The sequence below is a fragment of the Equus asinus genome, chromosome 5, assembly GCF_041296235.1.
Source record: "Equus asinus isolate D_3611 breed Donkey chromosome 5, EquAss-T2T_v2, whole genome shotgun sequence".
Taxonomy (NCBI): domain Eukaryota; kingdom Metazoa; phylum Chordata; class Mammalia; order Perissodactyla; family Equidae; genus Equus; species Equus asinus.
Window position 1 is genome coordinate 71952752 of NC_091794.1, and position 20707 is coordinate 71973458.

General features: G+C 51.8%; 2 protein-coding genes across 3 annotated transcripts in view; both read left to right on the forward strand.

Moving 5' to 3' along the window:
• The window catches only part of ORC1 (origin recognition complex subunit 1), a 34811-nt gene extending 30048 nt beyond the window's left edge, over nucleotides 1-4763 (forward strand). Inside the window, exons 16-18 of the mRNA XM_044770785.2 lie at nucleotides 1866-2035; nucleotides 2590-2677; nucleotides 4369-4763. Coding sequence (XP_044626720.2) covers nucleotides 1866-2035; nucleotides 2590-2677; nucleotides 4369-4563 — 453 coding nt within the window. The 3' untranslated portion in view covers nucleotides 4564-4763. The remainder of the gene's footprint in view (nucleotides 1-1865; nucleotides 2036-2589; nucleotides 2678-4368) is intronic.
• Nucleotides 4764-5896: 1133 nt separating this feature from the next.
• CC2D1B (coiled-coil and C2 domain containing 1B) lies at nucleotides 5897-20383 on the forward strand. Of its 2 annotated transcripts, XM_014844284.3 has the most exons (24): nucleotides 5897-6317; nucleotides 7784-7866; nucleotides 9312-9456; nucleotides 10459-10562; nucleotides 10935-11093; nucleotides 11525-11650; nucleotides 11844-12003; nucleotides 12210-12391; nucleotides 12572-12647; nucleotides 12758-12868; nucleotides 12954-13081; nucleotides 13339-13411; nucleotides 13618-13754; nucleotides 14182-14299; nucleotides 14383-14555; nucleotides 14962-15087; nucleotides 15716-15774; nucleotides 15855-15971; nucleotides 16351-16424; nucleotides 16570-16628; nucleotides 16859-16910; nucleotides 17381-17480; nucleotides 17646-17736; nucleotides 18964-20383. In XM_014844284.3, the coding sequence occupies exons 2-24, from the start codon at nucleotides 7801-7803 to the stop codon at nucleotides 19090-19092; spliced, it is 2565 nt and encodes an 854-aa protein (XP_014699770.3). In that variant the 5' UTR covers nucleotides 5897-6317; nucleotides 7784-7800; the 3' UTR covers nucleotides 19093-20383. The 2 variants fall into 2 exon arrangements, with proteins under 2 accessions (XP_014699770.3, XP_070366029.1); XM_070509928.1 differs by lacking the exons at nucleotides 5897-6317; nucleotides 7784-7866; nucleotides 9312-9456 and adding an exon at nucleotides 10134-10259.
• Nucleotides 20384-20707: the final 324 nt, after the last annotated feature.

A 20707-nucleotide genomic window follows, 5' to 3' on the forward strand; every position in this document is an offset into this window, starting at 1 on the left:
GGCCAGCCCCTAGGGTTCTTGTCTTTTAATAATGTTTCTGAAGGCATCAAATTTGGATGCTGTTATTACCCAAAACTCGACTGTAATTTCAAACATCTCTGTTGTTTCTTTGCATATAAAGAAATGTACCTATTTTATATTTTGAGTCTTATAATTACAATATCTGAAGTTTTTGTGGGTCTAATACATTGATTGCTGGGTCCTGTGCATTCATTGTTTCCTAGTTTTTGTGTCTCGATTTTGTTTTTTCAGGTTTTTTTTTTTTTAACTGTATGCTCATGTTCCTGTGAATTAACCGAGGCCTGGATTGAAATTGAGTTCATTTGGAGTTTTTTTTTTTGCTTTTGTCAGTTACCATGGGGCACTACCGACTGGGACCATTTTAAAACAAAATTCTCCACTTGAAGTTTTTAGTAGACACAACAGAAATTTGGGCTACAAATCCACGTGAAGGCCTGTTGTTGCAAAGACTGTGAGTTTTTTCACGCTGCATCACCTAGCACCCAGGACAAAACAGGCCATTTTTCTTGTCATCCCTGCTGCAGGATGGGTCTCTCATTTACCCTCTTCCTGAGGCTGTTGTGGAGGTCGGGTCCCAGTTTATGCAAAGTTTTCTCCCAGATTCCATGGTGGCTGGGTCCCAGCTTATTCCTCACCGCAGCTGCAGTCAGAAAGGTGCTTATGGTCCCCAGGGTTCACGATACCCTCGGGGCGAGAACTCTGGCTGTTTTCTCGCTTCCCAGGGCCCCCTGCTCACTGTGTTCTTAGGCCTGTGTAGTTACCCACTTCGCGTACTGCTTCACAAGGCAGTGGTAATGGTGATCAGAGGAAAGAAGGCATAGGGCGGAAACAGCCACAGGACGACCTTCCCCATTCGATGTGCGAGATTAGAGGAAGGAAAGAATATAAGCTGATACTCATGTTTCTGTCTTGGGTTACTGGAGAAGTGATTTCTGTTTTGAGTGTCTTAAATTTGAATTCTGAAAACAGAAATGGGCATAAAACATTTCAAAACTCCTATAATCCTACTTCCCAGAAATGACTACTTTTACTGTCTTGGTGTGTTGTGTATATACATGCCTATACAATTTGCTTTTAAGATTTAATGTAGATGCACTTTGGAAGGAAGTAATCGTTTTGGGATGTTGTCACTTGTGATGGTTGTCAGGCAAATGGTGGGGATTGCTGGCAACTACTGAGGATATATAAACAGAGATCTTTATAGGCCACAGTGACTGTAAGAATTCCCTCAGTGAAATTTGGGATGCAAGTGGCCTTTTAAGTCAGCTTTAGAGAGAGTAGGATTCATCTAACCACAGATTCCTCTGGGTCCTCCAGCTTTGTGGCTTCCTTCCCTCTTGATTCTGGTTTGTTTAGCCAATGATCAGGTGGTCTCCCAAATTCACCATGTGCTGTGAGGGAGGCTCGGGCTGTGGCTTTATCTCCAAAGTAGGCTCCACCTCAGCCTCTTGGCTTAGGCTGGCTGCTTCTGGGGGCACATTTCTGTCTTCATGCAAGGAACTAGACCCTTGTGTTTCCAGACGGTTCAACAATGATCTCGGGCCAAGGGTCTCTTCTTTTAGATTTCATTTCCCTAATATTAAGTAATTCTGAGAATTTGTGCCTTTTCCATTGTGGAGTTACCTGTAAAACCAAGACAAAGGTTTGGGCTCGGGGAAGAGTCCCAGGCACAGGAGAATAATTTATATCTGGACTTCCTGCTTCCCAGCCAGGCCTATGGACTTAACTTTAGGCGTAGGTCCATTCCTAGTACTACCTTTCCTTTTTAGCTGAAGATAAAATCTGTTTTTCTCCTGGGCTGAGTGGCAAGGGGACCTCAAGGAATAAAATGTGCCCTCTTGTAGGTAGCAGCCCTCTCTGGAGATGCACGACGCTGCCTGGACATTTGTAGGCGTGCCACAGACATCTGTGAGTTCTCCTGCCAGAAGCCCGGCTCTCCTGGCCTGGTGACTGTAGCCCACCTGCTGGAAGCAGTAGATGAGATGTTTTCATCGTCATACATCACCGCCATCAAGTAAGATGCTTCTGCTTCTGCTTCCTGACCCTGAACCTTCCTCGGAAGACAACTGGAGAGGGCCACAGTCTGGGAAGGCCATGGGAGCGTGTTTCCCTTTCCAACCTTCTACGCATTCAACCTGCATTTGCTGAACACACCGTCCTTTTTCTTAAGGGGCATAGTCTAGTCAGGAAGACAGAAATCTGAACCTAGAATAACAGGAGAGTAATTACCATGTCCTGAGCTACACTATGGGTGTTTAGTGAAATAAAATGCTGTGGCAACAAGAAGATGGAAGCAGCCACTTTTCTCACATGTAATGATATACTCGGCTCATTGAAATGGGGGTGCTGGGACTTCCAGATATAGTTGCTGTGTTCCCTCACTTCTTTTTTCCATATCATTTTGAGACTGGGGAGGGTAGGGGCTGCTTGCTGAATAATATGGGAGGAAGTATTCCTCAGTTTTTGCCTCTCTCTTCTCTAAAGATGCAGAAAAGCTTTTTTTTAGCTTTCCTCTAGGCTGGTGGTACAGCCACTTATGAAATTTCATATCTTCTCATTTTCTTTAAGAAATTCCTCCGTTCTGGAACAGAGCTTCCTAAGAGCCATCCTTGCAGAGTTCCGTCGATCAGGACTGGAGGAAGCAACATTTCAACAGGTGGTTGATCTTCTTTTTTCAAATCCTTCTAGATTTTGGTCTTGTGCCTCTAAGATATGTGGGAGGGGCTGGCCCAGTGGTGCAGCGGTTAAGTGGGCACATTCTGCTTTGGTGGCCCAGGGTTTGCTGGTTGGGATCCCCGGTGCGGACACAGCACCACTTGGCAAGCCATGTTGTGGCAGGCATCCCACATATAAAGTAGAGGAAGATGGGCACAGATGTGTGCTCAGGGCCAGTCTTCCTCAGCAAAAAGAGGAGGATGGTGGCAGATGTTAGCTCAGGGCTACTCTTCCTCAAAAAACAAAAAATAATAATAAAATAAAATGAAATATGTGGGAATTTCGATCACTTTGTAACAGTTTATCTCTATTTTGTGCCAAACTGATTACGCTAAAGAATATCAGAGCAGCACCTATTTTTATGTGATATTTTATTGACTTGCATGAGAAGATACCTTTAGCAACTAGTTTCTGCCTATTAGATTGAAGGTTTACTATGTGCCAGATCCTGTTCTAGGAGTGGGAGATTCCAAGATGAACAAGATAGAAGTTACTGCCCTAATATAGCTTATGGTGTAGTGGGGCCAAGGCTTTCAGAATGAGCTATGTTTAAAAAAAATCACAAAGATCAGTTTGAACACTCTTTGAGCATAGTTTCAGTTATATCAAGTAAAAGGAATCATTAGGGCTTGTGCCTTAGTGGTTTATTTAAAACTAGTATCCGTATATAACAGGTTGCCTTAGAAGATTAATTGTGTACCTGGGAGTATATTTGTTTGTGTCTGTGTATGTTTTAGATGTACAAATAGATCAGGAAAACATTTTCCATCTGTCTACTTTTTTACTTCCTACAGTTTTTCTTTACTTCTTTAAATTCTTTTTCAAATACTTAGTGGCTGGTCATGTTTCTTCTAGAGCCTGAGACAGCTCTTCTGCAGAGAGTGACTTTCATTTTAGTTTGTAAACATTTCCTGAACATCTGCAGTGTGCCATGAACTGTGATGCGTGCCAGGAGCCGGGAGCTGAATTGGTCAATATCCCTGCTCCTGACAAGCTCTCAGGCTAGTACAGGGAGGGGGGAGATAGACTTAGAATTGGAATCTAGAGTGACAGGGAAGTGCTACAGACTTGCCTGACCTTCCCAGGGGCTTTAGGAGTCTGTGTTCCCAGCTGCCCTCCTGCCTGTATTCAGTATTCTCTCTCAGCCTTTGTGCTTTTCTAAGGGTCATGCCTTGGCACCTGCACACTGTATCTGCTAAGGAAAATGCCCTTGTAGCAAAATTTGACTTGAATTATGACAATCTCAGTTGTAGAACTCAGCCCCTGGAGACTAGGGCTAGTTGTGTAACAGTGACAATTCCCAGATATTTTATAGCCATGAACTCATTAGGGATATTGTAGTACATTTAATACATAAAACAGAAGCTCAAAGAGCGAGACAACTTGCCCATGGTTACGTATTTAGGTAATTGGTAGAACCAGGATTGAGACCTGCTGTTCTCTGATTCTGAGATCACTACTGCATTCTGCCCCTGCATTTGTGCCCGAGTGGGGTTCCCATTGATGCCTTCCGGGCTATTGAGTATCCTGGACCAAAAAAGAAAGAAATTATATCAAACACAGACCCAGGACTACCTACCTGTGCTCTTAATCTTCCTAGTGGCTGACCTCATGTTTGCTGTTTGTTTCTAGGTATACAGTCAACATGTGGCACTCTGCAGGATGGAGGGGCTCCCGTACCCCACCATGACAGAGACCATGGCAGTGTGCTGTCAGCTGGGCTCCTGCCGCCTCCTGCTCGTGGAGCCCAGCAGGAACGACCTGCTCCTTCGTGTGCGGCTCAATGTCAGCCAGGATGATGTGCTGTATGCTCTAAAGGAAGAGTGAAGGGCTTCACAAGGAAGAACTGTGATCTGCTGGGGTTCTTTTGTTTTGGTTTGGGGTTTTGTTTTGTTTTGATTTGCTCTTTTTAAAGAGCCTGATGATGTTTTTCTAAGCACATGGAATTATTGTAGCAAAGTATACTGAATAGAAATCATTGTCACATATTTTGGAATTTTCCATTAAATAATTTGCTTTTTCCAGAATATTTGGGAAGTTTATAGTCATTACAAACAGATTGTAAAACTAAACCATGCTTCCTACAGTGGGCCCTCCCTCTGACATATATTTCTCTTAGTAGCCCTGCTATTTATTTAATGGTAACATATCATATATGTAAATATATGCACACAATTACTTGTGTCTATATAAAAGAGTTCTGGGAGAATATGTAACAAATGTGGGTGAAGCATATAAATAGGATTGAGTAGAAAAAGTTGAGGAATACATGCAGTGATACCAATAGTATAATGTTAAAGTTTGCAAAAAAATACTATGGATTGCTTAAGGATATATACATAAATAGAAATAGAAAGAAATGCTCAGGAGTAATAAACACCAAATTCAGGATAGTGGGTATCTCTTTGGGAAAGGGTTGCAGCATAAGAAGTGTACAGATGGCTTCAACTGTATTGTACTGTTTTTTTCTTAAACTTGTGGTAGGTGGCCATGTATTTATGTTAATTTACACTAGAAATAGGAACTATTTATTAAGTGCCCACTGTGTACCATGCACTGCTCTAGACACTGGAGATAACCTAGAGGACAAACAAAACTGCCTTTGTGGAGCTTGCATTCTGGCAAATGTGAAATATTCTATATCTTTGTGTATATCTTAAATATTATAAAATTAAAAAAAATTTTAATGAGAAAAAATATTAAGAGTGAAACTTCAATTTTTAAAATGGTAAAGTCGGTCTCTTTGGGAAATCACCGCAAAGCAATAAGGAGATGGAAAAGCTCTTTGTCCCAGGAAACTGGCAGATCTTTGAAACCGCTGAATACAAAACATAATGAGAATCTAGGAGTGTAGGAGGCAGGAGGAGTAAGGGGGCTGCCAGGCTTGCGGCAGGTGGGGTTCTCTTCCACGCCCGCCCCGCTCACGGCCCTGCGGCGGAGAGCGGTGAGAGCTCGCTGTCACACCCTCGACTGTCCTATCTTAAGTATTCAAACCGCCTTCTGACGGGAAAAAGGACATTCAGGTCTTGAGTGTTTACGAAAACGATGGTGACGCCCCGCCCACTGCCCTGGAGACTCCCGGTAAACAGCACGCTTACGGGGAGGGCGAAAGGTGGAGACGCCCCTCCTCCAGGGCGGAGCCTGCGCCAGCTCCGCCCCCACGCCGAGAGGGGCGGGGCGAGGGCGTGACGGGAGCTAGGCCGGGCGAGCGTGCGCCCGGGAGCCTCGAACTGAGAGAAGCGAACGCTTAAGAGCAGAGGCCCGCCTACTGCGTTTGCGCGAGCCGCGGAACACCCGCGGAACCGCCGAACGACCGTCTCGGCGAGCTTCGCGCTACCTGCCGAACGGCGCCTGCGCGCTGAGAACGCCCACCCTTGGAGTCACCTGTTGGAGCGCCACGCCCGCTTCGCTTTGGGCATGCGTGTTGCGCGCCGGACGGGCGGTGGAGTCACGTGTTAGGGCGCTAGCCGGCTCCCGCGGGGGCGCTTCCTGTGACGCCCGACGCCGCGGCCCTGGGGTGCGGGAGCCCTGGGCGGCGCCGGGCGGGAGAAGGCCTGGGTTGGTTTCGGATCCGCCGCGAGGTATGCAGCGTACCCGCCCCCCAGCGTGGGGAGATGTGGGGACGGCGAGGGAGATGGAGTCGGCTGGGGCAGGGCAGCGCGTCCCGCCGCGCGGGAGTGGGGTCCCCCGGCTTCGCCACCTCTGCGCGCTCCGCCGCCCACCTCTCCTGAGTCCAGGCCCGGGTCCAGCACCGATGCCCCAGCCCGGTGTCCCCGGAGCCGCAGATGTGGCGTGTCTGACCTCGTCTTTTCCCAGAGCCCGCTCCCTCCGTGTCCCCGCTCAGGTGACGGCCTGCCACTCACCCAAGTCACCGAAACCTGACGCCTGGAGTCACCCTGCGCGCCCCTCCTGTGCGCCACGTCCAGTAGCCTGGGAGCCCCGGTGGCTTTACCCCTAACCCCGGACTCCGTCCCCGGCGCCGCCCCGCCTACCCCGCTCGCCCCTTCGCCGGGACCGTCGCAAATGCTCCCTCCCGAGGCGGCTGCCGGCCTCCCCTCCGGAGGGACGTTTCTGAGTCGCTGACCCGACCCCGTCACGTCCGTTGCCCTCAGAGTTGCCCCAACTCCCTGAGGCTTGGAGGTTTTCTCTTTTGCCCCTTGCTCGCAGTTTCAGCTTCCCTTGTGCCGTTTCGTGTCTCACACTTTGTGCCCCGGGAGTCCCAGGTCTTCGCCCCAGCGCCGTTCTCAGGTGGTCCCCTCTGGAATCCTATTCCTCTCGCTGCCCCCAGCTGCTTCGTGACTCAGCACAGGCATCGCCTTCTCCGAGAACCTTTTTCTCTCGGCGCTGGATAAAGGGCCGCCCCTGGAGCAGCCCCGTGGGTTTCTGCCGGCTGCTGAGGCCCCCTCCCCCGTGAGGATGTCCTTTGAGGGCTGGGGCCGAGGCGGGTGCGTCCTGCTCCCCCGGGGCCTGACGCCCTGCAGGGCCTCCGAGTGCCGTGAGGTCCGGGGAAGCAGAACGCTGAGCCTGCTTCCTCCGGAGTAGACCTGTCCGGTGGAACTTTCTGCGGTGATGGAAGTGTTCAGTGTTTGTGCTGGCCAACGGTAGCCACTAGTTGAGGAACTGGAAATTTAATTTTAATTAATTTTACTTTGAAAGTAAATAGCCACATACGGCTACCGTATTTGACAGCACAGCTCTAGAGCCTTTCTGAATTCTACCCAGCCTTGTGCCCGCCCCCAGTCTGCCTTCCGAGGCCCCTCCACACTCACACCTCTTGGGTTCAATCCAGATTTGTCAATCAGTGCAGTAACTTTTTATGGTGTGTCCAAACTCCCCACTTCAACCCTTTAGCAGGTGGTCGCCATCCCTCCATCTCCCGTGTTGCCTGCTTCGGTGCCCTGATTCCAGCGTTAGCATCTCCTTCTTTGGTGTTAGGGTTGCCTTCTTTCTCTGAGTTGGGACTTTACTAGCCGCCTGCCCACAGGTAGCAGTGTCGGGGGCGGGGCTGTAGGCTGCTCCAGGCTGAATCTCTTCCGCTCCCCATCAGGTATCTTGGCTGCCAAGATGCCAGGGCCAAGACCTCGGAAGGGCGCTCAGGCTGGTGGCCAGGGTGTGGCAGTTGCCAAGCAGGTATGGATATAGCCTCCTTCACCTCTGGGCCAGTCTGAGGGTGGGAGGTCCCTAGACAGCTTGGGCAGACTGGGTCACCTGTGTGGTTTCCCCATTAGTCCGGAGACTTCGAGCAGTGCCTCCTGGAGTGGGCAGAGCCCTTAGAGTCCCTCTGACTAGCTCTTGCCGCACACTTGTGGGAAATGAGGCCTGAACTCTCCTGTGTTTCAACCCAGGCCTCTTTCTGTCATTGCCACCTGCATGTCAGTGATACAGAGGGTTCAGGAAACACCAAAGTTTAGGGTGTTCTGATGGGTTCCTCATTTAGGGCCATGACTTTGCTTGCCAGCCAAAGATGCCAGGGCTTGAGGGCTAAGGCCACTGGGAGAGCTTTGCTCCCTAGGGACAGAGGGCTGCGGCCCAAGTGGGAACCTGAGGGGCTCTCTCCTCTAATCTGCTCCCTTTATTTCTTCTGGGCCCAAGTCCTGAGATTTCTTAGTCCATTTTTATTGTCTTAAAAGAGGCAGGTAAGGGATGTGGTAGGCTATAGGGCAGACAGTCAAGTCACAAGACTTTATTTTAAATTCTAGCTTTGCTACTTAAAAGGCTGTCTCAGTTTCATCTGAACATGGAGATAAAAATAGGACCCACCTTAGTTTAAGAGCAGTCAGATTCGTAGGGACAGAAAGTAAAATGGTGGTGACCAGGTGCTAGGGAGAGGGGAGAGTGGGGAGTTGTTTAATGGGTGCAGAGTTTCGGTTTTGCAAGATGAACAGGGTTCTGTGGATGGATGGTGGTGATGGTTGCACAAGGGTGTGAATGTACTTAATGCCACTGAACTCTACACTTAAAATTGGTTAAGATGAGGGGCTGGCCTGGTGGCACAGCGGTTAAGTGCGTATGTTCCACTTCCGCGGCCTGAGGTTCGCTGGTTCAGATCCTGGGTGCGGACCTGGCACCGCTTGGCAAGCCGTGCTGTGGTAGGCGTCCCACGTGTAGAGGAAGATGGGCATGGATGTTAGCTCAGGGCCAGTCTTCCTCAGCAAAAAAGGAGGATTGGCAGCAGTTAGCTCAGGGCTAATCTTCCTCAAAAAAAAAAAAAGGTTAAGGTGATAAGTTTCATGTTATGTGTGTTTTACCACAATTAAAAAAACAAATAGGACCTACCTCTCAGGATTCTGAGAATTAACTAAGATGATCATGCAGAGAGCTAAATTGGCTCCTAGTGCTGTTAGTTTTGCTATAGTGCTGTTAGGCAGTATAGTGTTACTGGGTTGTTTGTAGAGTCACCAGGGAGGTAAGTGTCCCAAGGGGTAATGTTGCAGGCCTCAGTTTCCCTTCCCACACATTGGGCCTCACAGATGGTGAAGGAGCCACTGACCACTGACCGTAGGAGACTGGCTCTGGGGCTGGGCTCCACCCTCTGTCTCATTGTGTGGGGCCTAAGAAAGCTTCTCTGCTCTCAGCTGGGGCTCTTTGTGGAGTTGAGCCCAGAGGACATGCTGCTGGGGATGGAGGAGACGGAGGATGATGGAGACCTGGAGGCTGAGCTGCTGGCCCTCACTGGGGAAGCAGGGACCACAGGCAGGAAGCCAGCACCCAAGGAGCAGGGTGAGTTTGCAGCACTGGGCTGGGCTCAGCGCTGGGACCAGATGGGCTCAGGCAGGTGGTGGAGAGGGTCCTCTCCTCACAGCTGGGAGGAACCGGGCAGATCACCTCGTCCTTCTGATAGCCATGTGTCTTCTGCAGCACTCCCACCAAGAGGCCGTCTTGCCCTGCTCACACACCTGTGTGAGGGGGAGCTCACTCCTTCCCTGGACTGACCCCTCCCTATTGTGGACAGTCAGCAGTCTGATTCTCAGACTGACTCCGGTCCCTATCCTTTGCTCTAGCCAGGGCCTGATATAGAGTCGGGGCTCAGCAAAGGCTGAATTGGGCACATAAAAAGTGCACAGAAATTGTCAAGTAATAAGTGGAATCTCCCTCCCCAGCCTGGAAGGGTCAGGGGGTCTAAATCTTCCTCTCTTCTCACCAGGAACCCTCAAAGAGAACCACCCGCCATCCCTTGTGCCCCTGAGCTGAGGGTCTCATTGGTCGGGGAAAACCATGGCCCTCCCTTCTCTCTCATTCCAAACCTGCTTTGCGGTTAGACGAGTCTGGGTTTGAATCTTGGCTCTGCCACTTACTAGGTTTGCAATGTTAGGAACACTAACATTGGTAGTTCTTAGTTTACTCATATATAAAATGGAGATAATATTACCTATCTTGCAGAATTATTGTGAATCTGAAATGGCCGTTAAAAATGTTTACACATGTGAAAGGTGTGGCTAAGCCGAACGTGTGAATCTGTGTATGAATAGCCACTGCAGCAACAGTACCGAGAAGGGAGGAGCTTGCTGCCTGTGGAAGGCCAGGCAGGTTTCCCTGCTGAGGGTCTTTTGAGCTGGGTCATAAAGGAAGAGCAGGCGTTTCCCAGGTGTGAGTTTGGCTGTGGAAGGGAAGGATTTCTACCTGGGTGGAGAAACGTACAAGTACAGTGGGTTGAAGACCCTCTTTTCCACCTCGTGGACCTTCTCTGAGTTGCCCTGACCCTCTGTGACCCTCTTCCCCCAGCTCCCCTGCCTATGGCCCACATCGAGAAGCTGGCGGCGGACTGTATGCGGGATGTGGAGGAGGAGGAGGAGGAGGAAGGGCTGGAGGAGGACGCAGACTTGCTGGTGCGTCTGCCAGGCTGGTGTGTGAGGGCCCTGTGGTCAGGCCTGTGGAGGGGGCCTGGGGTTTGTGCCTCTGTGTGCTCTGGTGTGGAGTGAGTGCTTTGCCCTTCTTGGACCCGTTTTCCTGACTGTACAGTGTGAGACTGGTCTCCTTTGATGTCTGGTCTGAGCTCTGTACTTGGGTCTTCTCAGATTTCGAGTCTGCACTGTTTCGAGGTCAGCCTTGATCAGATTAAAGAAGTGTTTTGGTAAAGGGGATTTTCAGACACAGTGACTGATGTTGGGAAATAGTGCTGGGGGAGAGGGTCCTTTATTCTCAGATCCTACCATAGCTATGGCCATGAGGCTCCCAATCTGGGACTTGTGTCTCCCCAGACTGAACTGCAGGAGGTCCTGGGTGCAGATGAGGAGGCTGGGCCCCTGGATGGCAGTGAGACAGCCAGCCCAGGTGTCCCTGAGGAGGAGAAGGGACAGGAAAACATTGAACCCCCTGTGCAGACAGCTCTCCTAACAGCTTCAGTCCCAGCAGCTCAGGTAGGTTCTGGAGGGACCCTGTGTGCCTTTGATCGCCCTGCGTGTCCGTGTACTAACACGCATGTAGCCTGGCTTGCATAAGAAGGCTCAGTAACCCTTTCCAGGGCCCTCCTCTAGCAGCTGCCCCACGCAGAGACTGAGCATGAGAAACTCCTTGGTAGCTGGCCGCCTTCAAAGGCCTCTCTGTTCTCCCAGCCCACCCCCCGCAGCCATTTCCTGGCCACCACAGATTGTCTGGGCCTCTCTGTTTGCCTCCGATATGGCCTCTGGCCTCTCCAGTGAGTCTTTGCCTCCCACCCTGAGGCTCTTAGGCTCTTCCTTCTCCTTGAATCCAAGAGCTCCATTTTCTGGGGCAGCTTCCTTGCAGGGAGGGAGCAGCAAGGGCCTAGCTGGCCCTGGAGTGGCCAGGCCCTGAACTGAAGTATCTACAGGCTGGAGGGCCTCAGGGGCTGCAGGCTCTGCTGGAGGATCGGATCCACAACTACCGGGAGGCTGCGGCCAGTGCCAAGGAGGCCGGTGAAGCAGCCAAAGCCAGGCGCTGTGAGCGCGGCCTGAAGGTGGGTTGGGGCCAGCCGGGGAGCAGGGCTAGGAGGAGTGGGGCTGAGGGCGGTGGGTGAGGCAGCAGGAGGTTGGGCTGGTGGAGTAGAGGCCTCCCCATCAGCCTTGTGGAGCTAAAGGGCCCCTGGTCTGTATTCGAGCAGGGACCAGGCCAAGATGGCTGGCTGGGTTTCTGGTTCTCTTCTCCCTCAGACTCTGGAGTCTCAGCTGGCTGCTGTGAAGAAAGGCAGGAAGATCAATGAGGATGAGATTCCACCTCCAGTGGCCTTGGGCAAGAGGCCTCTGGCCCCCCAGAAAACAACCAACAGGAGCCCTGAGGCAGACTCCCCAGGTCCCCCCACTGTGGAGCCAGGTATCTGGAGACACTCGAGTCCTGTCTAGTTCCCAACGTCAGAGCCAGTGGCCTGCCTTCTCATCCTGTCACTGTCCATTGCCATCAGTCGCACCTCCCTTGAGAGGTCCTCGGGCCAACCAGACCTGTGGTTGCCGGGAACACAAAGCATGCACCTTCTTCTTTGAGCCTCATGCCCCCTCTGTGGGCTTTTTGTTTCTCCACAGACAACCCTTCCCAGCCTGAGACAAGCCTCTTGGGCAGCCCTCGCATTTCTGCCCCACCTGACTCAGACCCCAACCCCCGGGCCCTGTTGTTGGCCCGACAGAGAGAATACAAAACAGCTGCCCTGAATGCCAAGCGGGCTGGAGACCTCGACCGTGCCCGAGAGCTCATGAGGACGGGGAAGGTACAGCGCCGGGCTCAGGCCCTGTGTCTAACCTCTTGTTTCACAGATGCGGACAGTGACCTCCTCAAGGTCATGCAGCTAGACTGGGCTTGAGTGAAACTAGCCTGAGAGGGCGTTTTTCACCCCAGGCTCTTGGGGTTCCCTGGCTTATGCCCACACTTGCTTTTCTTTCTACTGCAGAAATTTGGTGCTGTCCTGGAGGCTCTGGAGAAGGGGCAGCCTGTGGACCTGAGTGCCATGCCCCCAGCACCTGAGGGTCAGTATGCGGATGGTGGGGGGAGCCTGCTCAGGCGAGGGTTGGGGAGGAGTTTTAGGGCTGGGGCTGGCCAGACATCCCCATCGACACCTCTGCTCTGGGTCCCCCAGACCTGAAGCTCCTCCCACAGGCTTCCAAGGCCCCCACAGCACCCTCAGTTGTATCCCCAGCAGTGGAGCGAGTGCAGCCATTGATGGCCCCTGACACCCCAGCAACCCCAGGTAGGATGGGATGGTGGGACTGTGGAGTGGCGACCTGGGGAGAAGCAGGCAGAGTTGACGCCATCTCCTTCTTCCTTTCAAACAGCCCCTACTGAGCCACAGACAGTGCTGGATGCACTGCAACAGAGGCTGAACAAGTACCGTGAGGCAGGCCTCCAGGCCCGGGGCAGTGGGGATGAGCGCAAGGCCCGGATGCACGAGCGCATTGCTAAGGTGGGCCCACAGCCACGCAGCCCCCTGCCCTGTGTGGGCCTCTCCCCCTGGCTGGCGGCGCTCTGTCTGTCTGCTCCTGCAGCTAGCCCTGGTCTTTGAGATCCCATCCCGTCTGTATCTCTCTCAGGAGCTCTTGCTGCTTCAGGGGCTCTTTTTCCTCCTGGGGCTGCTGTCTCCTTCTTCCTCTCCCTGTTTCTCCCCGTGTGGAGGCTGCAGACTGCTGCCCACCGTAAGTCCCTCCCTTCCTTCGCTTGCAGCAATATCAAGATGCCATTCGAGCACACCAAGCAGGACGGAAAGTTGACTTTGCTGAGTTGCCTGTTCCTCCAGGTGGGTGGGCCTTGGCCTAGGGGCTTTAGGAGGAGGTGTCTGAGCAAGACGGAGGAGGGGGAAATGATTTCTCATGGATCTGCCTCCACTCTTGTGGGACCCACCCATCCCAGCCATGTCCAAGAAGATACAGCCAGGGCCCACAGCAGCTTAGTGCTTCCCTGAGGCTCCCCTGCCCCTCTCCCAGCTGTCTCTCTCTTCCACAGGATTCCCCCCCATCCCTGGCCTGGAGTCCACCACGGTCACTGAGGAGGATGCAGTGGCAGCTACTTTAGCAGCTGCCCAGAAACTGGCTTCCTCAGAGGATGCAGCCCCAGCAGAGGAAGACGAGGATGAGAACGAGGTTTGGCTGAGGGCCCAGGTCTCCGGGGTTGGTGGGGGGAGACAGCAGATGAGAGGCAAACCCAGACCCTGTTGTTGCCCATACTAACAAACCCAGCAAGGGAGGTATTCTTTCTTCCGTTTTACAGACAAAAAACTTGGCCAAGGGCACCCAGCTAGGAGTTAGCAGAGCTAGATTCAAACCAAGGTCTTTCTGACTCCAGAGCCCAGGTTCAACCCTTTACCCTGCCGTCTCCTGTTGGGAAGGGTAGTTCAGAGCTTTGAGGCTGCTTGTAGCTCTGAGATTCTCTAGGGCCCATGAGGGGAAGCCGTTCATCTCAGGTCACACAGTGAGTTAGTGCAGCGTTAGGAAGACAGCCCAAGTCTGGGAGCGGGCATGGCTGGGGTGGGGAACAGATCGCCTGTGATAGCCTCTTGGGCACCTGCAGGATGAGTCCCCAGCTCAGGCCCCAGTGGCCAAGAAGCCAGTACAGCCTCTGGTTCCTTCATCCCGGTCCCTGCCTGAGCCCAAGGCCTCGAGTTCTAAGGAGTCACTGAGTCCCTCTGGTGAGTTGGGCAAAGAGGGATGGAGGAGTGAAGGCTCTGGTGAGGGGCATGCACGGCTCTAACCAGTGTCCCTCTCCCTTCAGTGCGGGAGCAGCTGGCAGTGCTAGAGACACGGAAACTGCAGTACCAGCGGGCTGCCCTGCAGGCCAAGCGTGGCCAGGACTTGGAGCAGGCCAAAGCTCACATGCGGGTGGCCAAGTGCCTTGAGGCTCAAATCGTCCAGGTCCGAGCTGGGCGACCCGTGGACCTCTCCAAGGTGAGTCCTACCTGGTTAAGCAGCAGGACTTCTCCGGCAGAGAAGGTGAGTGACAGGCTTGATGGGCAGGGCTATGAAGGAGGCACCTGCTTGGAGGAGGTGGGACTTGGGTAGGATGTGGTGACAGCTGAGAAAGAGCCTTTTGCTTATGCCTTTCTCTACCCCATGGCCCCAAGAGAGGCCAGGGGAAGGCCAGGTAGGCTGCCTGTGGTCAGAGATGACAAGGCAAGGCCAATGGGAGGCAGAGCATTGCAGCAGCCTGGGATAGAAGGGGAGGCAATGAGTTCTCACCACTGGAGGTTAGTAGAACCTGGAGAAACATTTAGTTTGGATTTCTGCATTTGTTAGGCTCAGTAGAGGAATAATCTGACTCTTGGGGCCCTGAGGGGCCTTGTGACCTGGCCAGGTGCCTTCACCCTTGACGGATGAGGAGGGTGATTTCATCCTCATTCATCATGAGGACCTGCGACTCTCCCAGAAGGCCGAGGAGGTGTATGCCCAGCTACAAAAAATGCTTTTGGAGCAACATGAGGTTGGTAGACTGCTTGTCTGTCCTCCCCTTTCAGTGCCCACAGCCTTCCTCTGGGGAAAGGCATGTGGCTCAGATGAGAGAGGCATGGATTCAAGTTCTAGCTCTTCCTCTTACTGCTTGTGTGACCTTGGGCTAGGCACTTCCCCTCTCTGAGCCACATTCTTCTCATCTGTAAAATAGGATGATTAATGCCCCTCTTTCAGGGTGGTTATGAAGTTCAGACAACAGAGTAGAGGGGGGAGAGTACTTTGAAGATGGGAGGAAGAAGTGTTAGGGGAGACAGATATATCAAAATATATATGTACATGTATATTTTGTATGTGTGTGTAACTGTCTGAAGTGCTGCCTGCAAGTCGGCCTTCTGAAGTGATGTTTTTATTAGGTTTTGAAGGAAGAATAGGAGTTTGCTAAGTGAATTTGGGGAAATGGCTATCCTCAAGAGAGGAAACAGCAAAAACTTAGGCAGAAAAGTGTGATTGGACTTGGAAACGATGACCTTGGGGTATCTGTTGGGGAAGCAGAGGGGTGAAGCTACAGAAAGTTGTAGCTTTCAGAAGTCAGGCCTCGAATGCCAACCTAGACAGGTCCTGCTCTGGGCTCTGGAGTCACTCTGGACCCCTATTTTCAGAAGTGTCTGCTGTACTCTAAGCAGTTCATGCACCAAGGCAATGTGACTGAGACTACCCGGTAAGTGAGGGGCTGGGGCTTGTTGGGTGGGGAGCAGAAATGAACCCCGCCATGCTGATGTGCGTGCCTGTCCCTATCAGGTTTGAGAAGCTTGCTCAGGACCGCAGGAAGCAGCTTGAAATCCTGCAGCTGGCCCAGGCCCAGGGCCTCGACCCTCCCAGCCACCACTTTGAGTTGAAGACATTCCAGACTGTGAGGTGCCGAAGCCTAAGGGAGACAATGGCTCCATGCAGGGATGGAGCAAGAGGCTGGGAGCCAAGGCTGGAGACTTAGGGCCCTTGAGTGAGGCTTCCCAGGCTTGGCCCTGCTCTAGGCACTGGGGCTGGGAGTGGAGGGTTGGGGAGAGGACATGACACCTGCCTGTGAGGAGCTCAGAGCTGTGGGTGGCTGGGGAAGGAGCTCTGGACTAGGGGTCAGAGCCCAAGGTCTTGTGTACCAGCTTTGCTGCTGCTAACCCAGACAAGCTTTGCCTCCCTGGGCCCCTCCCCTCCTGATTACCAGCCACCCAGCTGGCAGGCAGTCACTGGAAGAGGAGACCTTTCCCCACTGCTCTTTCTCCTTGCTTCCTGGCTGTAGGATCTTCTCAGAACTCAACAGCACAGAAATGCATCTGATCATTGTCCGGGGAATGAACCTCCCAGCACCTCCAGGTAGCCCTAAAGCCACCCTACTCCAGGAGGCTCTTGCCCAGACACTCCACCACAGGCCAATAGGGAAGCTTTGGCTCTCCCTCCACATCAAGCGCTGGGCTCCTGGCTAACCCTTCTGATCCTGACTCCCGTTTCTCTTTCATAGGGGTGACCCCTGATGACTTGGATGCTTTTGTGCGGTTTGAGTTCCACTACCCTAACTCGGTGAGGTTCAGGTAGAGGTAGGATCTTCTGAACCCCGTCTTCCATTCCAGGACCCTGTGCTCCATTTCTCTGCATCCCTGGGAGGTCTCCTATAGGGAGGGGTTTGAAGACCCTTGGGCCCATTCCCTACAGGGGTCCCTTCCCTCAACACAGACTTAGCCCAGAGTTCCTGGCCCTGGATACCTGTTTTTTTTCAAGCTGTCCTGACTTCTTCCTTCTTACTGCTTTAGGAGCAGGCTCAAAAAAGCAAAACAGCTGTGGTAAAGAACACAAACTCACCAGGTGAGGGCCACTTTCTCCTCCCTTCCTCTCTGTCTCCAGCACTTATGTTTCTAGAGTGCTTTCAGATCTATTATCTTACTTGGTCTACTCAACTTGGGAGATAAAGGCAGGTATTATCATCACTCCTCTAATATAGTTGGGGAAACAGGCTCAGGGAGGTAAAGGGTCCCGCCTGGGGCCTCATAGCAAGGAGGTGGTGGGAATGGGACTTGAATCCAGGAATCCGGACTCCAAATTCCAAGTCCTTCCCCCTTTGGTATAATCTGTGTCTAAAAGTATGAGAACTGTCCAGCTGGACTGCCAAGGCCAGGATCTCCATGCTCTACGTCCCTCTGGTGGCAGCCCCTCTGAATTGCGGGCAGAGAGATCAGGATGGGAGGCCAGCTCTAGCCCTCTGTTTCCTCAGGAAATCCCTGGGAGCCAAGTCCCTTCTTGTCTTCGCCCCTTCTTGTCTTCTCCCCTTCTTGCAGAATTTGATCAACTGTTCAAACTAAACATCAACCGAAACCACCGAGGCTTCAGGAGGGTGATTCAAAGCAAAGGAATCAAATTTGAAATCTTCCACAAAGGGTGAGGCCCCCGACCATCAGTCACACTGACTAGTTGGGCTGGAAGGAATGGCCTCCATTGCTGCTGCTCCTGCCCCTGCTACTACTCTTTTCCTGTGCTGGGCTTAGCTGGATCATTCCTGCCTTCCCTGCTCAGTTCAAGCCTCTCTAACTCTTGGCTCCCCAGATCCTTCTTCAGAAGTGACAAGCTGGTCGGCACAGCTCACCTGAAACTGGAGCGGCTGGAGAATGAGTGTGAGATCAGAGAGATTGTGGAGGTAGGGTGGGCGAACCAGAGGGCTTGGCAAGAGAAGAGCCAACAGTCATTGAACATCAGTCCCTTGTGTAGGCTTTTTTGCCCGTTAATTTAAAAATATCCACAAGTGTGCTGTAGAGTAGGTGCTATTCCCATTTCACAAATGAAGAGATTCAGAGGGTCTGAGAAAATGTCATAGTGCTACCCAGACAAGAAGTAGCTGTACTCCTTCCACAACACTCTGGGCCACTCAGGTTCCCAGATGGTGCATTAGAGGGGTGTGATCATTGCTGTCAACTTGGCACACAGCAATTTCTAGGTTTTAGGGGTGGAGTTATGGTTGGGGCAATTGTCTGGCAGCGTGATGAAGCAGAACAAACTCTGGACATAAAGTTGATAAAGTCTGGATCAGGGACCCACCAGAACGCACCTAGTGTTTGGAAATCAGCCCCACACTGCTCCTTAAGCTTCTGTGAACTCATCGAATTCACAGGCAGGGATTCTAAGAGCTTGCCTGATGGATGAGAAAACTAAGATCCAGAGAGGAGAAGGTGTTACATGAGCTCGTACAGTGTGTCCTGGGCAGAGCTCAGCCCAGAGCTTTGTTGATGCCTTTGTAGACTGGGGCTTCTCCCCCTATAGGGTGCCTGCCCTCCACCCACCCCGCCACCTGCTGGGGGGAGTCGTTCTTAAGTGGGGCCTGCTCTGTATTGGTCCCATTGAGAGTGGTCACACTTCTTGAGCCTGTAGGATTGCTTTGCACTCCAGCTGCCCCACCTCATACCCAGAAAGAGGGAAGCAGTGTGGGGGCTGGAAAGGAACCCTTGCTTGGCCTGGCTTCTAGTCCTGGCCTTGCCATACAGTGGCTATATAACTTTACCATCCACTTTCTCTGGGCCATTGTGAAGTGAGGGTTTGGGCTTAGTGGTTTTCAAGCTGTACCTTGAAGCCAGAGCATTTTTTCCAGGAGTTGCCTTGAGGAAACTGAGTGAGCAGAGCTCTAGGTTTCTAGGTGAGAGCATTGATGCTTATTTGGATTTATATAATACTTTGTTTATAAAACTTAACCTAAAACCATCCCCACCTGCACCAAAGAGCAGAAGGGCAGTGTTGTCATGAAATGTGACTTCTGTGTTGATACTGCAGGACGTTTTCTCTCTTCTCATTCTTTACCTGTGACAGAGGGAGCTGCCTGCTCCCAGCCCCTGCCCCCTTCAGTTACCATCTCCCCTTTCTGTGGTCTTCACAGGTCCTGGATGGAAGGAAGCCCACTGGGGGCAAGCTGGAGGTGAAGGTGAGGCTGCGGGAGCCTCTGAGTGGCCAGGACGTGCAGATAGTCACTGAGAACTGGCTGGTCCTGGAGCCCAGGGGCCTGTGAGGTGGGCAGCTCTCTGGGCCCCCTGCTCTCTGCCCAGGCCCCTTCCAGTACTCATATCTGGGGAGCAAGACTAAGAATTTCTCATCTGTGAGGATGATCAAGAGGCAAAACTGTTGGATAGGGCTCATGATCCTCAATAGACCTGAGGAGGGAAGTAAACCTTCCCAGGTCTATCTTTAGGAAGTCCTTTCTAAACTGTATTTGGATATTCACTGCAGTTTACACTCACTTCCCATGCTTTGTGCCCTTGTGCAGCAGATGGTCAGAGTCAGGCCAGCGATTGTGTGCAGGAGCATACTTTTCCCAGCTTTGCTGGCTACAGAACCCTTTGTACCTAAGGGAGATGCTGCTACACAAGCACCAAAGACCTGTTAAGTACGTGCATTACTGACCACCGTCCTGGTCTGTCTTTCCTGTTGCTGACCCCTCCCTGGCCTCCACCGAAGCAGGCAGGAATCCAGGAGTCCCCCTCCCCCTCCCTCTGAGTGAAGGCAAGGCCTCATTGCTCTGTGCCATGGAGTCTTGTAGCCCCGTAACCTTGTGAGCAACTGTGTGCAGCTTTCCCCAGCCCCCAGGTGCAGCATTCCTGGATGTGCCTTTAAAAGATGTAACTGTGAGGGATGGGAGAACTCGAGCGTGATCGGGAAGCCCCTGGCTTAGGGCGGGGCAGGGTTCCGTGACTCCAGTTGGTCAGTGGCAGCCCGTCCCATACAGCCCCGTTTACCCCGGCTCTGCCTGTGCCTTGGTTCCTCACGGCTGCTGCCCCAGCCTCCCTGCTTCCCAGAGCTCTCAGTGGAGGAGGGAGGTTATGTTCAGGACGTGTGGTGGGAAGTAAGGGCAAGTTTGTATCGTGGACTCAGTCCATGCACCTAAGACTAAAAGACTGTTAACTGAAGAAAAAAAATTATATATATATAATAATTTTAAGTAACTTTTTATTTAAGAAACTAGGTCTAAGTCATTACAAGGGTTTTATACTCTACACACAGAGTAACCATCAAAGTCCTAAACAAAAGCCCTGCTCCTTGTCACTTTTTAAAAGCCAGAGTAGCAGTAACATTTAATTGACAGGCACTGCAGCTATGGCTTCCTCTTCTGAGAGAGGGCAGGGGAAGCATCACCTCTTCAGGGGTTCACCCAGGGAAATCCCCCAGTTCTTTCCCAAGAAATTCTCCTTGGCTTTGTTATTCTGAATGGAGACATAGGAGGGATTTGTGGTTACAGTAGATTTAATATTCAAAAACAGCAATATTCTACATTTCTTAGAAATAAACTTTAACATCCCATCTTTTTTTTTTCTCCTTTTTTGAAGCATTAACTTCAGTTCAACACAGCATTCCTCAAGATCATTTTTTAAAGCCTCTAAGTGAAGCAAATACATTCAGCTTCCTTATTTCTCTCGTATTGCATAAGCACAGCTCAGGGTTGAGCTTTCGTGTGTGTCTTTTTCTGGGATAGGGCTGGACCATGCTTTCCTGCCCTTGAGAGAGAGCTTTTAGTGGGTAAGAGCAGGAATGCCAAGCAAATGACTTTTTTCCAAGCGCTTTCTGGCCAGTCTTACCTCTCAGAGTGAACTACCAAAATTTGTCCAGGTGGGAGACTAAACACTTAATTG

Bases quoted from the DNA above. Each gene is read 5' to 3' on its own strand.
- CC2D1B (XM_014844284.3), top strand. From the start codon at position 7,801: ATGCCAGGGCCAAGACCTCGGAAGGGCGCTCAGGCTGGTGGCCAGGGT. The intron at 16,629-16,858 runs GTGAGGTTCAGG...TTACTGCTTTAG, and splicing joins AGTTCCACTACCCTAACTCG to GAGCAGGCTCAAAAAAGCAA. The intron at 16,911-17,380 runs GTGAGGGCCACT...CCCTTCTTGCAG, and splicing joins AAAGAACACAAACTCACCAG to AATTTGATCAACTGTTCAAA.